This window comes from Phascolarctos cinereus, unplaced genomic scaffold (genome assembly GCF_003287225.1).
Source record: "Phascolarctos cinereus isolate Bilbo 61053 unplaced genomic scaffold, phaCin_HiC Scaffold_3;HRSCAF=262, whole genome shotgun sequence".
NCBI lineage: Eukaryota > Metazoa > Chordata > Mammalia > Diprotodontia > Phascolarctidae > Phascolarctos > Phascolarctos cinereus.
The window spans coordinates 7,880,048-7,894,109 of record NW_027555736.1 but is presented as its reverse complement, the minus strand read 5'-3'; the positions used below and the strand labels follow the sequence as shown (position 1 = coordinate 7,894,109).

The following is a 14,062-nucleotide window of genomic DNA, read 5'->3' as shown; positions in this document are numbered from 1 at the left end:
TAGTTACTTATTGGTTATCTAATTATTAATTAAATGTGAATTAGGGGAGAATCATCAGTGAATATGTCTGTAGTGAGGAGTGGGCTGGAATAGCAGCCCTTTGCATTCTACTCTTGTGACCCTGGCTACAATGATGCAGCAGCATTGGTTGCCTGATTACCCTTTCAAACAGCCAATGGACTTGATGTTCAATGGAGGCCTTGTCAATTCATTCAATTCAATCGGCATTTATTAAGTGCCTGCTTTGTGCCAGGCACTGTGCTGAGTGAAGTCCTTCTGGTGATCTGCTGGAAGGCTGCCTAAGAGTTTCTGATATGCAGAGGAAGGCCCCGCCTCCCCATTTGGAAATATTTTTAACCTCAGTAGTCAGGTGAGGCAGTAGGATAGTGTGGAAGTGGTTGTGGAACCATGAAGATCTAGATTCAAAACCCGCCTCTGACGATTACCAGCTCTGTAATCATAGGCAAGATTCACTTCTTGGAATATCAGTTTTTTAATCTGTAAAATGGGAATACAAGCACAGCAGTATCTACCCCACAGTGTTGTTGTGAGGTTCAAATGAGGGAAGGGCATGGACCATGCTTTGCAAACTCATCAAACACTATGAGGATGTGACCTTGGTCCTGGGAGACAAGCCGAGAGTCAGATAAAGGTTCCCCACTCCCAGTCCCCGAGCCCATCTCCATAGATAGAGTCCACACAAAAGGGGAAAAGATCCTATTTCATCCAGAACGGTGGGAGGTAGTTTTCCCCTTTGGGCATTTTGTTAAAATCTTGCATGGAGGATGGGGGAGAGGAGAGAGAGCACAGGCGCGCACACACACACACACACACACCAAAGTGGTCCTCTTGCTCTGTCTGTTCTGAAGGTTCTCTTAAGTCCAAATTGGGTTGTTTTTCTCTTTTCAGGGCTGAAGTGAATTATCCCTGGGAAGCGACACCACAAGGCTCTTACATAGGGACCACTGGAGAGCTCAGAGGCCCACAGGATTCAGGATTCTTCCCCAGACTTCCATCTGGGGCTCAGGTCCTTAGCCCAAAGGAACAAGTGTCCACCTGCTTGTTGATGCAGGTGGCTGTCACCAGGATGAAGGAATGAGACCCCTTCAATGCAGTCCAAGGCCACAAGCATTTGTCTGGGGCCTGCTACACATTGGAGTTTTATGAGGACTTGGGTTTGAACTCAGAGACTTCTCTTGGTGAAGTCCCGCTCCCGGGATGTCTGAAGTTAGCCACAGTGTGCTGCTGACCCTGGGGGCTCACTAATCCAAATGAATCTAGGTCTGGGACCTGTCCCCAGACTGTTCTGAGAGCCCCCACAAAACAACTGCACTTGATCTCTGTGGGGACAAACAGGGCTGGCAGAGGCTGGGACATGAGGAATGAAGGATTGAAGGTGGGCCTGGTGTGAAGTATGGGGGTAGGGGAGAGAGTTCCAGCAACTGGCTACTCCAGTCTGGCTCACCTGTGCAGAGAGGTCAAGCTATTTCACTGAGAGGGGGAGTGGGCCTTGAGGAGGGGGCTAGCAGCAGGGCCATTCACTCAATCTTTAGCCCCAACCAGAGGTTCTTCATGGGGGAAGGGGGGAAGCTGTTAACTATTTCACCATCATTGGTTTCCTTTGTAAGATTTTATATTTTATTTTATGTCTTGAAAAACATGCCTCTGAGAAGACATCTATGGGCTTCACTAGATGGCCAAGAGGGTCCAGGACACACAAAGGGGTTCAGGACCCTGTGCTAGACATTTTCCTTAAAAGGGGGAAGCTCTCTCCTGATCTGGGATTCTGGGTTTCCATACTAGAGACTGTTGGAGCCATAGCTATGCTCCAAATATCTCTCTCGTGGCTGCCCTAGCATCTCATGGCCCGTGAAAGGCCAACTCGTGTGATGGTGCCTGGGGTGGGGGAGGGAAGGCACTTGCCGCAGTGTCTGGGAGGAAGCAGTGTTGTGGGAGCTTCTGACACCGAATCCTAAATGTGGGCTACATGGGGGTCAGAGACTCACCGAGCATCTCCACTGGCTGAGGCACATACAGTCCTACTCATGGGCCTCAAGGCGATGCTGGCATTCTCCAATACTAGAGATTTTCTCTTCTGATTTGTCCAATTATAATAACCTTTTCTAAGAGACCGGCAGATCATAGGAGCCTGACGGCTTTTCTTATTTGAGAGGGATTCTATGGGACCAAAATTGCCGCCCTCTACCCCACCCAACAAAACAGAATTGTTCTTCCCAATGTGGTGCTGAAAATGAAACCCAGTGGGATAGCATGACATCAGGGGCTATGAACAGCCTCTTGTAAAACTGATCTCAGTCCAGCTAAGGAAATAATCAGCCTCATCCTCTGCAGGATGGTGGGGGAGTGGACAGATGCTATTAGGTGTAAGGCAGCAGCCACTACTGTGTGACTGCATGAAACAGGATAAAGCTGGCCGGCTCTGCCCCCACCTCCCCAATGTGGCCAGGCCTGCAAAACTCCAAGTTAGTCTGGGCTGTCCTGGTGCTAGTGGCCAGGGACAAGAGGGGAGGCAGAAGGGATTTACTCAGCGTTGATCGGGTCAGGATTTCTCATCACAAGAGAAGAGATGTGGTTAAAAATTAATTGATTAACTTTTTAAAAAGGCAGATTGGACCCGGGGAGCACTTGTGGGCTCACTGGGGTATTCCTCCTTCTTGGCAGCATTTCTGTAGCCAGGCATTTTCTTCTTGGGTGTGCATGCTGTGTGCTGTTGTGAGGCAGCCCATGCGCTAATGGCTATCTTGGCTATTTGGTAAGTCAGACCCACAGCTACTAGTGGGAGAGAGAACGCTGATAAAATCCTGCTTAATCACTGCTCAGAATCCTGTTGTAAATGAGCCAGCCGGGCCAATTCCTCCAGAGCTCCAGGGACTGACAGGACAACATCTCCTCCCAGGGGACTTTCCCCTTGGTCGGCCATGAAATCCAGCTGGGCCCCAGCTCTGGCCTGCTGGTAGCAGGCTCCCAACCCTGCAGTGAACAGACTTTTTAAAACTATAAAATAGCTTATCTACATAATGAATTTTCAGTTGCTGTTGAATTCCTAGTCTAGATGCATGCATAGTATGGGTATGAAATGAACAGATTTAAAGACCAAAATGAGGCTGAAAATGCAAGGGAAGATTGATCCTTCCCTCTGAATGTATTAGATCTTGCAATTTGCATATACAAAGAATTCAGCAACATTCACTGGTGCGATAAACAGAGCCAGATCAAATTATAAGTGGAATAAAAGAAGGCATGATCACTGGGACTGTATCATACATACATATATTATATTGTGCATAAATTAAACACAGTTTGGTTAAACAAAAAAAAAGTACCCATAATCTTACTTTTTTTTAAAAAAAAGGTAATGTGGAAATGTTTCAAAATGCTGAAACACAAGTGTCAGGCTCATTTTGAAAAGCTCTTAAAAACACATAGAAATCCCTTTGGAAAGCACAGTCTGCATTCTTCATTAATGTAACACAGGAAAAGCAATAGTTCAGGCGGTCACACAGTGACCAATCAGGCACACAGATCAGAAGGGACCTTCTCATCATTATTTGGCATTTTAATAGTTACATGCAACAGAGGAAACTTGAAAAGAAGAGCCACTTGTTCTGAGGGAGGCTGGTTGGAGAAGGAGGCCTGCTTCACTTGACTAAAGCCTGAGTGACGAGTGGAGAAAATGTTTCACCAGATCATTCTCTTCTGGGCTACTTTTGGGCCCATCAAACATAGCAGTGATAAATGCTGATGGAGACACAACGCACAAGGGTCTTCTGCTGGGCCACAGCCCGAGGCCAGCCAGGGCAGAGGATGCCTGGCTGCCATCAATGTTGGGGGCACCCCAAGGGGAAGGGGAAGGTAAAGCCCAGAGGTCTGGGTCTGTCAAGTTCTACTTCTAAAAGGGACAGGGGGTTCTGGACCTTTTCTGCTATGGAATATTTAATTAATTTATTTATTAGGTTGATGTGGAGGAAGAAAGTAGTGGGAAGATCACCCCCCCAATCCTAACATGGATCCCAGAGCTAGAGATAAGGAAGAGACCTTGGAGATCCCACAATGGTGGACTGGGACCAGCACCAGGGAATAAGGTAAGGGGGGAGCACTGGGACCATTGTCCTGAGGACTGCCCTTGGGAAGAACTGAACTTAGAGACAGAGGACTTGAGTTCAACTTCCTTCATCACCTGGGCCAAGCTACTTCCACCCTTCCACTCTGGGCCTCAGTTTCCTCATTTGTAAAGTGAGGGGGCAGTCCCAGATGCCTCTGAAGTCCCCTTCCAGCTCTCCATCAAGGATCCTAATTCCTGCCACTACAATACTTCCTGATTGGAGATGTCAGCTCTGATCAGGTAATGGCTGCTTAAGAATCCAGGATCAAAGCACAGAACCTGAATCAACTTAAGATGAAAACAACAAAAACCCAGAATACGGCAAGTGAATTTGCCTTGAAGATATTCAAAGACGTTAATGTTAGACTTAACCACAAATACTGGATTTGTACATAAAGGACATGGATTTGAATCCAGACTTTGCCACTTACTACCTTTGTGACCTCTGGCAATTCTGTAACTTCTCAGACCTTCAGTCTCCTCCTCTAAAAAAATGACAAGGCTGGAGGAGAGGATCTCTAGGGCTTCCAGCTTTAAGCTCATGCTCCCATGACCCCTGCATCACTGCTGAAGATTTTTAGCCTTTCAATTTCTTTTTCTTTAGTCAAACAAAGACCTTTGGCTGTTGGCATTTTAACAATCCCTGCCATCCCTTTGGACATGTCCTCCTCTGGCATCGGGGACATTCAGTGCATGCTGATACTACAAATAAAGATGGGGCACTGTGCCAGGCAGCCTGTGGGCATGATGAGGCAGGGTCACAGACAGTGTGCTTTAGATCTCTCCAGCTGGGGACCCCATCTCCTCCTATACTTGAGACATCGCCTGAAGGCCAGGTGGAACTCTGGGCTTGTGCTGCATAGGACTATGAGGAGCAATTTCAAATTCATAAAGCAGGGGGAGGGATAGTCCTGTCCTGTCGAGCCAGAACAGAGCCCTGAGGCTACCATCCCCTGACTTACCAATGAGACTTTTCTATTTGTAAATAAAGACAAAAAATTCATCAGCTGCAACCTGTGGATGCAGTAACTTAGATCAAATGGGGTTAAGATTTTTTTTTCTTTTGTGCTCATATATCTCTGTCTACAGATCCTTGAATTAAATCTGGCATTCAGCCTTCTTCCTTTTATACCTTCCTTTACCCCTATGTCAGTCAGTCCTGTTCTCTGGTGGGATCAATCTCCCTCCTGTACATAAGGTTTCAGCGGTATTACAATCCCCAAACAAACTGGAGGACTTCCTCGTCTCTGTTTTAACCTTAAGAGATACTTTTAAAAAGATCATACAAATCTAAATAGACTTTAAAAGTGTTTTAAAACAAAGAATTACAGTTCTTTACACAGGACAAGTTTTCACACTAAAGTATTTTCCAGAGAATCTGAAGGCAAGTTACTTCTATTTCTCTGGATGCCTCGGCTAAAGCACTCTGCTTTGAAGACTTTCTGGCTCTGGAAGGGAAATCTGGAAAGACGCTTTGGGGGCTCATGGGGTATTTTTTGAGGTGGGAGGCAGAAGCTGCTCTTGGCATCATTCCGGGACAACAAACATGTCTTCGGCAGAGCTTGAGCCAAGTCAAACTTGAGTCACCTCTGGAGTCACTGAATTGGAGGCAAGCCTGAACAATCCAGGTTGGCCTGACTATAAGTGTTTCCTATGTGCTCCTTAAAAGGCAAAGTGGGTGCTCTTGGGGCCCACCCAGCAGGCATGAAGCTGGGGTCCTTGGTAGACAGCCCTGGCCAAAACACACACACACACACACACACACACACACACACACACATATATATGTATGTGTGTATATATGTATGTATGGATATAAAATTATTCCATGTCTTAGGCCTGTGTCCAGGTTTTTAAATGGTATATAATCTTTTAAAAATGAAAATGAAATATGTAGATTAAAATAGAAGATTTAAAAACCCTCTATTTAGGGGGTAGCTAGGTGGCGGAGTGGATAAAGCACCGGCCCTGAAGTCAGGAAGACCTGAGTTCAGATTCAGCCTCAGGTACTTACTAGCTGTGTGACCCTGGGCAAGTCACTTAACACCAACTGCCAAAAAAAATAAATAAATAAAAAATTAAAAACCCTCTATTTAGACTCTGAATGAACCAAAGTTGGAGGGGGTGCCCTGGAATGAGAGATGCCCAGGACTTTCAAAAGCAAAGGTAGCCAAGCATGCTTGGTGGTGCTGGGAGAACCCTGAACTGTTTGACAAACAATGGATGGCTGTTTCAGTGTCAGAGCTAAGCATGTGATGGATTATTCATCTGTCAAGCTCCAATGGTGGCCATACAAAATTCTGAGATGCTCAGCCTTTGAAATGAAATGCATTATTAAGCTGTCTACAAGGGAAAATAAGACTGCCATTGGCAGAGCAATATATACATGTGTGTAGCAGATGATTTTACTTAACACGTTATGCCAATTAAAAAAAAAGATAATGCTGTTAGGTTTAATTTCTATCTTTTAGAGCAGGTGATATTTAAAGTGTAACAAAATATATACACAGGAATTAGAAACAACATTAATGTCAACTATGAAATAAATTAACAAGATTTACAAACATTTGTACTGACCATTAAATTAAAATAAAAACATTTTAAGGCAGGAATCTTCATTTGAAGTTAGCATAATCAGAAAATATATCGATGAAATCTTGTACCACTTTATAGCAGAATTCATACTGCTCCTGAAAAAAAAAAAGACAGATAAACAGCCTGTTGATTCTCCATGACTAGCAGCCCGCCCTAGCATCTAACATCCTGCCAATTTGCCTAAAAATATGGGTCTATTTCTGTCTACAAGGTTCTGTCCTTTCAGTTCTGGTTTGTTATTTTGAAAGTACAGCAGTCTTTTCAGATTGACAATGCCAGTGTATGGTTTTAGACTAGATTAGCACATTTTGGGAACGCAATTTTGAGTTTGCCTAATTAAGTTTGAAAATTTTCATAATCCTAAAAATACGAACGAACAAAGCCTCAGGAGATGCACTTGGACGTCTGACACAGCCGCTTCAAGACCGTGGATTGTAAAGATGCAAATCTGAGTTGTTTTTCAGATTGGTCAGCTCCGAGTCAACCAGCAAGCCTGCGGCTTCTTCCGCGCCCAGCACTGTGCTAAGTTCAGAGACCGGAATCGATGAGCTCTCGTCCCAGTGAGCTGTGGGACGGAGACAAACCGCTTTCGGAGGGGATCATAGCCAATGCACCAAAGGAGATCTCTGGGCTAAGGGAGCGCCTGGACAGGGACGGGATGGGAGGTCGGAGAGTCAGTGTGGGGGAGAGAAGACAGCAGCTGCGTTCATTTGGGAAAACCACGGAAAAGTGGGTCAAATAAAGAGACTTGGAGAAAACAGTTAGCTTGTCCCGGCAACTTTTAAAAAGGTCATCTGCTGCCCGAAACCAGGCTGCTTCTCAGTCCGGGGAGGAGGAAGGCGCTTCTTCCAGAAAACCCTTGGCCTTTGCGCTGGCCAATGGAAGTGTTAGTTCTTCGTGGCTTTCGTTTCTCAACTCCAAAACAAACAAAAAGCCCCCCTTCCAACAGCCCCAAAACAAAACAAAAAACAAAAACCCTTTTAATGCGCTTGCAAGGCCTGAAAAAGGGTCCAGTGATGAAGCACACGTCCTCCCCCCTCCCCCAGCCCTGCCCCGCCCCTTCCTTCAAAGCCCAGGGCCCCTTTATACCCGAAGCCTTTCCTGATTCCTCCAGTCCTGCGTGAGCCAACCCCTACATATCTTAGTATTTATTTAAGTCTTTGTGTGCCTGTGTTATTCTTCCCCTCCCCCGGAGAAAGTAAGCTCCTTGAGGTCAGGGGCTCTTGGTCCTCCACGGCCCAGTTCAGTTTCTTGCCCACAACAGGCACTTATTGCTTGTTGACAAAAATCCTGTGATGACGCAGGGCCGGGCGGTGGCGTGGGAGAGGCGGTTGGGCCGCCTTTAGCCTGGGCTCTCCCCTGTGCCAAATGCACTTCCCGGGCTCACACACCTCTCCACCCTTGCTCAGGCCCCACGCTGGACCCCGTAGCCTACCAAGGTTTGCACCATATGCGGCCGCTGCAGTCGCAGGCTCTTCACGGCCTGAAAGACGTCCAGGAGTCCCTCGGCTTTGACTCGTTCCAGTATGTTGCTGAGCGCTATGAAGGTACCTGTCCGCCCAGCTCCCGCGCTGTTGGGGAGAAAAGGACGTGATGAGGGTCACCTGGCCTCCAAAGCTCGTCGGAAAAGACGTAGCAGACAACACCCAGAGGCGGTGCTCAAGGGAGGAAAGCCAGGAGAGCAGGGATGGCGTTCCCGCCCTCGGCCCAAGCTCCGGACAAGTTTGGACAGCGACAGAGCATCCACCCCTTCTCAGATTCCCCTCAGGCCGAGGAGGCGGAAAGATGCTCCGAACCTCGTAGCGACTTTAGGCTCTGAGTGGTGAGGGTAAACGTGGAGTCCCGCCTCCTGTTTCTATGAAGACCACAGGTACCTAACAGCCCTTGGTTCTCTGGCAAGGAATGCAGCAGCCGGGCCTCTGTCAAGCCCAGACTAGCCTGTAAGCCCCACAAGGTGGGCTGGGAGCGGCCTGACTTGTCTTCGTCCGTCTCTCAGCTTTGTTAGGGCTTCGCACATTATGGGCAGTTAGATGTTACTCGAATGGGCCATCGCTCTATGTTACCAAAGGCTCAGGAAGGGAAGGAAGGCATGAAGTCATGCAGATAATCCACTGCCCACCCCCGCGCTGCTTTCCAGGGTTTCTTTGGACCGAACCAAGCTCCAACCTCCGTCATCCTTAACCACCAATCCACAAGCATTTATTGATGTGGCAATTTGTTTTGCTTGACTGTGGATATTTGCTATAAGGTTTTGTTTTTTCTTTTTTTAACTTGGAAGGGATGGGAGTGAGAGAAAATCAATTTTTGTGAACTGGGAAACAATTTCAATAAAAGAGAAAACTCAAGCATTTCTTACATGTCTTCTATGCACCAGCAATGACAAAAACCAGAGTCTCTGCCCCAATAAGCTTATGTTCTCTTCAGGCTGCACACCCGTCCCCCCTCCATGGGCACCTCCAATCTCTGCCCCTTTTTCAGCTTCCCTTTCCCCATTAGAATGTAAGCCCCTTGGGGGTAGGGACCATCTGTCTTTCGGGTGGTATTTACATTCAGCACTTAACTCAGCCTACCACATAGCAAGCGCTTGTTGACTTAAATTGTCGCAGACATAAGTAGGATAAGAGGTAATAAGGAGAGGAATCAGGAAAGGCTTCCCATGGGAGCTGGTACTCCAGCTGGGCTTGGAGGGAAATAAGATAGGAGAATCAAAGGCAGTGAACACTTGTCACGGGCCCCCATCACCTAGAGTGGCCAGAGCCAGCTCAAGTCCTTGTGGGCTTGACATTCAAGATGCTGGCCTCACTTCCAAACTGGACCGCCATCGGAACCTTGAACAGAGGCTGAATTCAGAGGAGGACCGAGTCGAACCAAAATCAGACGGGTTTGTTTTCCCTTCTCCTTTGCTCACTGTGCCCAGACTTCTTTATAATCAAGGAAAGCCTAAAAAAGAGAACCTGAGATCTGGAAGGAAACTTCATAGAACAAATCCCCTGAATAAAAGGATTTATTCTGTAAAATGTGGACTCTGTCAAAAGGTTGCACCCAGAGACCTAGAGGGCCACATGCGCCCTCGGGGCCACAGGTTCCCCACTCCTGATCTAGCCCCACTCCTTCTTCTTTAGGGGAGGGCCCAGAGAGGGAAGGTAGCCTGCCCAAAGTCATACAGCAAGGTGGGTGAGGAGGTGCTCCTCAAGTGACATTTGTGGAGGGGACAGGGGGAAGTGGTCTATGCAGATTACAATGATCCAGTTCTTTTGTCTTGGAGTCCTAAGTTATATCTTGATGCATTAAAATATGACACAACAGAGCTGTGATTGTTGACAAAGCAAATGGCTAGGACTCCCTCCCTCACCCTTCTCAATCTGAGCTCCTTTTGCTAGGTCTGCAGGGTAAACTGGGTTCAGATCCTGGCTCTGCCTGTGTGCCTTTGAGTGACACCCCTCTTCCATGGGCCTCAGTTTCATCCCCTGTGAAAAAAGGGGGTTGGCCTGGATGAAAAGCCTTCCTTCTAGCTCAGTCTCCAGGACCCATCCATGTCTCCCACTTCTCTCCATTACTTCCTACATAGAAGTCTATGACCTGCAGCCATACCAGCTCCTCTATGTTGACTTGGAAGAGGCTGGTCTATGCAAAACATGAACCAGCAAAGGTATGGCCAGCAAATTATTGTACTCAGGGCCAATAACAGAAAATATCCTCAAATAAAATTTTAATGATTTCAGGTGTGGGGTAGGGGATGATAGTGATGGTTAAGGAGACCAGTCACTGCCTCATTCAGGAGGGGACGAATCCTGGGACCGTGGTGCTTGTGAGCTGAGACCCCAGGCCATTACAAGGCCACAGTTAGGATGGTGAAGGAAAGGAGGGTTGGGTGAGGAGAACATGTCAGTGGAGGATTGTCAGCAGGTATAGACCTGGAGTGTGTTGGAGGTGGGGAGAGGGTGAAGAAAGGAAAGAGGCATTTTACTTTCATTATTCTTGTTAAAAGACCTAGGTGATAGGTTCAGCGGTAACTTAGATCTGGGAATTTTTTTCCTCTCCAATATTTGACAACTGTATTTCAATGTAATTTCCTTCTTCTGCATTTTATTTTATGCATTTTAAAAACATGGTTCTGAGAAGGGGTGCCTAGGCTTCCCCAGACTGCCAAGGGGATCCAAGACACGAAAAAGAACCCGTGCTCCCACTCCCCTCCATTCCTAGTGGTTTCTTTGCCACCAAACTCCAGGGCAGCCTGAATTTGCTTCACAGAGGGGAGTGTCCAGGGCCCCCAGAGGCCAATACAAAAGCCACCCTACTGTCTATTTCCCAGCCCTGAGGGTTTAACAAACAGTGACCTATCTATGTATGATCTGACACTGACAGCTTCTGAAAGACTTTGGAAGGAGCTGGCTTCCCTTGGGAGGGGGCGGTGAAGGAGGGCATCCCCGGGGTCCCAGGCCTTCTCCAACTCTACTCTCTTATTTGCATCTTGTTACAAAAGTAACTGGAAATGGGCCTGAGAGGTAAATGACTTGAGTTTTGTTCCCCACCTAGTGGCCTGCCTGGGAACAGCAGCCGGCCTGTCCTTTTCAAAGAAATAGACCAAACTAACGCTGTTAACTTCACACTCTGATACAAACATCCGGAAGGGAGGCTGCTCTGAGGCAGAGGCAGTTTCTAAGTAGGAAGCGACAATGTGGGCGGAAATGAAGTCAGTTTGAGATTTCTGGATCTAATTAGAAACAACAGCTAGCAAAAATAAAGTAAAACGTGTTTTGGATTTAAAGCCAGAGGGCCTTAGGGGCCGTTTAATCTCCCCCTTTCATCTTCCAGAGGAGGAAGCAGAAGCCCAGAAGGCGAAGGGACGCCCACCGCAGGACGCTGCTTGTGGACCCGAGCACAGACCCTCGGGGACAAGCCAGTCTAACGAGACCAGGGGCACAGCAGGGATACAGTACTAGGATCTGCGCCCAGAGGAAACTGAGGCCAAACAAACTGTCTGAGGTCATACAGAGAAGCAGAGATTTACAGCTGGAAGAGACTGACAATCTAGTCCGACCAGGTGGCCAAGTGGGTTGGAGTTAGGAAGACCTGAATTTAAATCCAGTCTCAGATGCTTACTAGCTGTGTAGCCCTGCGCAAGTCACTTAACCTCTGCTTGCCTCAGTTAGCTCATCTCTGAAATGGGGATAAGGCTGGCACCTCCCTCCCAGGGGTTTGGTGAGGATAAGATGAGATGATAGTTGTAAAGTGCTTCGCAAACCTCGCAGCACTAGGTCGACATAAGCTATTATTAGCTCTCATTTTGAGAGGGGAAATGATGTAGGCAGTGTTAGAATAAGGACTGCAGCCAGGCTTTCTCATCTCACATCTGGTTCTCTCTGTCAGCCCCTAATGGGTCAGAACCTTGAATCGCCTGTTGGCATCTGATAATAACTCACATTTCTACTGTGCTTCAAAGATTTCTAAGATGCTTTCCCCACAGCAAGCCCCACGACAGAGGTGTGTACGCAGGGCTCCCATTTTATAGTGGTGGAAACTGAGGCGCTGAGAGGTCCACGAAGTTGGATGAACGTCAATACCCATTCCACATGGGCTTAAAGCAGGCACTGCTCACTCTCAGGAAGAGAGGAGGTCACCACACCCACGGCAGGAGAATTAACAGCCCCACAGAGCAGCCTGGCAGAGCAGGAAGCTTACCTGCAGTGCACGGTGATGGGGTGGTTGCCCGTCTGCTGCTGCTGCTTCTGGACAGCGGCAATAAGGTCGATCATGCCTTTCCCTTCGGCTGGGATCCCAATCTCAGGCCAGCCGTGAAAATGAAACTGTCTGACCAGCCTGCTCTTCTTCTCCTAGTGGGGTTGAGGCACGGTGCAGGGGCTTTAGGCATGGTCATTAGGAGGACGATCTGAACACTTTGTTTTCAGGTTGTGATGTCCATCCACCAACCAATACACAAACCTTTATTAAACTTCTGCCCTGAAGTCCACTCTCCTGAAGGGTCACTCCCCAGCCCAGATCTACTTCATGGAAACCCAGCTGTGGGACCAGAGAAGGTTGCAAACTCCCAGTGAGTGGGCTGGAGGCTGCTGGGGGGAGGTGGGGAGAGGGCCTCTGTGCCATCTGACATGGTCACCCAAAGACGAACCTGGGTTTAATTCTGTGATTACCCACTCCTCTCACTCTGCAGAGGATGGGGATGCCTTTGGCCCCTTGGCAAAAGGCCAAAAGACAGCGGCTGATTAGTTCTCAGCTCACTCCCCCTCTCTGGGCCTCAGTTTCCTCATGTGTAAAGTGGATTCTGAGGGTCCTCACTGACCTAGATGTAATTAGGAACCTAAACACATGCAACATCCTCATCCAGCACTGAATTAGAAAGCCCTGTTTTCTAAAATTCCCCTTTGGATAACTTCTCCCAGATGGCGCCAGAGACTTCCACACGTCAATGGTTCACCAGCATGTTATGATAGAGATCTCCACTAGGGGGCACCTCAAGGTGCTAAAGGGGGCCTCAGTGGGCATCGTGTTTCCCTTGCCATACACCCAGAGGAATGAATTACTGTGTGGGCAGCACTCCTGCTTAATAAATAAAAAGCTAGCAACATTTGTCCCTCCTGGAATTCTTCCGGGTCATTGAGTTTCAAACAGCAATTTTTACCCTCCACCTCCCGAGGCGGGAAAAAAAGACCCATCCAATACCTGATTGAAAGTCACCAAGAAATCTCGTACGCTGATGGCCTCAGAAATGGTGTCGCTCTTTATTTCAATATTGATCTCTCCGTGAGTCACAGAGCCATCTGCTGGCCAATACTGAAAGCATTTTTCCTTGGAGATAAAAATAAAAAAGACAAAGGCTTTCAGTCACTATTTTCCTGCAAATTCTAAGAAAATTTTAGGAACAGCTCCAGAGAATTTTAATTCATCTCATTTGTGTAGTGACATAGCAACTGGGCACACACATTAATCTCCATGGTTTTATGATCTTATGTAATGGGAAGGAGCAACATTTTCCCCCACAGCTGATGATACTGGCAAACAAAAATGGGCAGAGTTGAGAGACCACCTAAACAGAAGGTCTCAAAGGACAGTAAAAGAAGGCGTTGTTATCCCAATACAGCTCCATGGTGACCACGCCTTCATTGCCTAAGGCGTTCACAAATTGGCTTGCAGGACCCAAACAATCTATCAACATTTATCCAAGTGCTGCACTGATGATGCCAGGGAAAAACCCCTGCCCTTGGAGAGCTTCCATTCTTTAAGGGTAGGGGCACACACAATATGTACATTTAGAGGCAGATACAAAAAAATTATAAGGCAGTTTTAGGGGGGAAGTACTAGGAGGAGCTAAGATAATGAAAATTG

The 14,062-nt window shown here is 47.4% G+C and overlaps 1 protein-coding gene across 1 annotated transcript in view; it reads right to left on the bottom strand.

Moving 5' to 3' along the window:
- Positions 1 to 3,120: 3,120 nt before the first annotated feature.
- The window catches only part of LOC110204381 (receptor-type tyrosine-protein phosphatase epsilon-like), a 49,702-nt gene continuing 38,760 nt past the window's right edge, over positions 3,121 to 14,062 (bottom strand). Inside the window, 4 exon segments of the mRNA XM_078150652.1 lie at positions 3,121 to 6,813; positions 8,154 to 8,289; positions 12,401 to 12,552; positions 13,400 to 13,525. Of these exon segments, the coding sequence (XP_078006778.1) occupies positions 6,739 to 6,813; positions 8,154 to 8,289; positions 12,401 to 12,552; positions 13,400 to 13,525 (489 nt within the window). The 3' untranslated portion in view covers positions 3,121 to 6,738.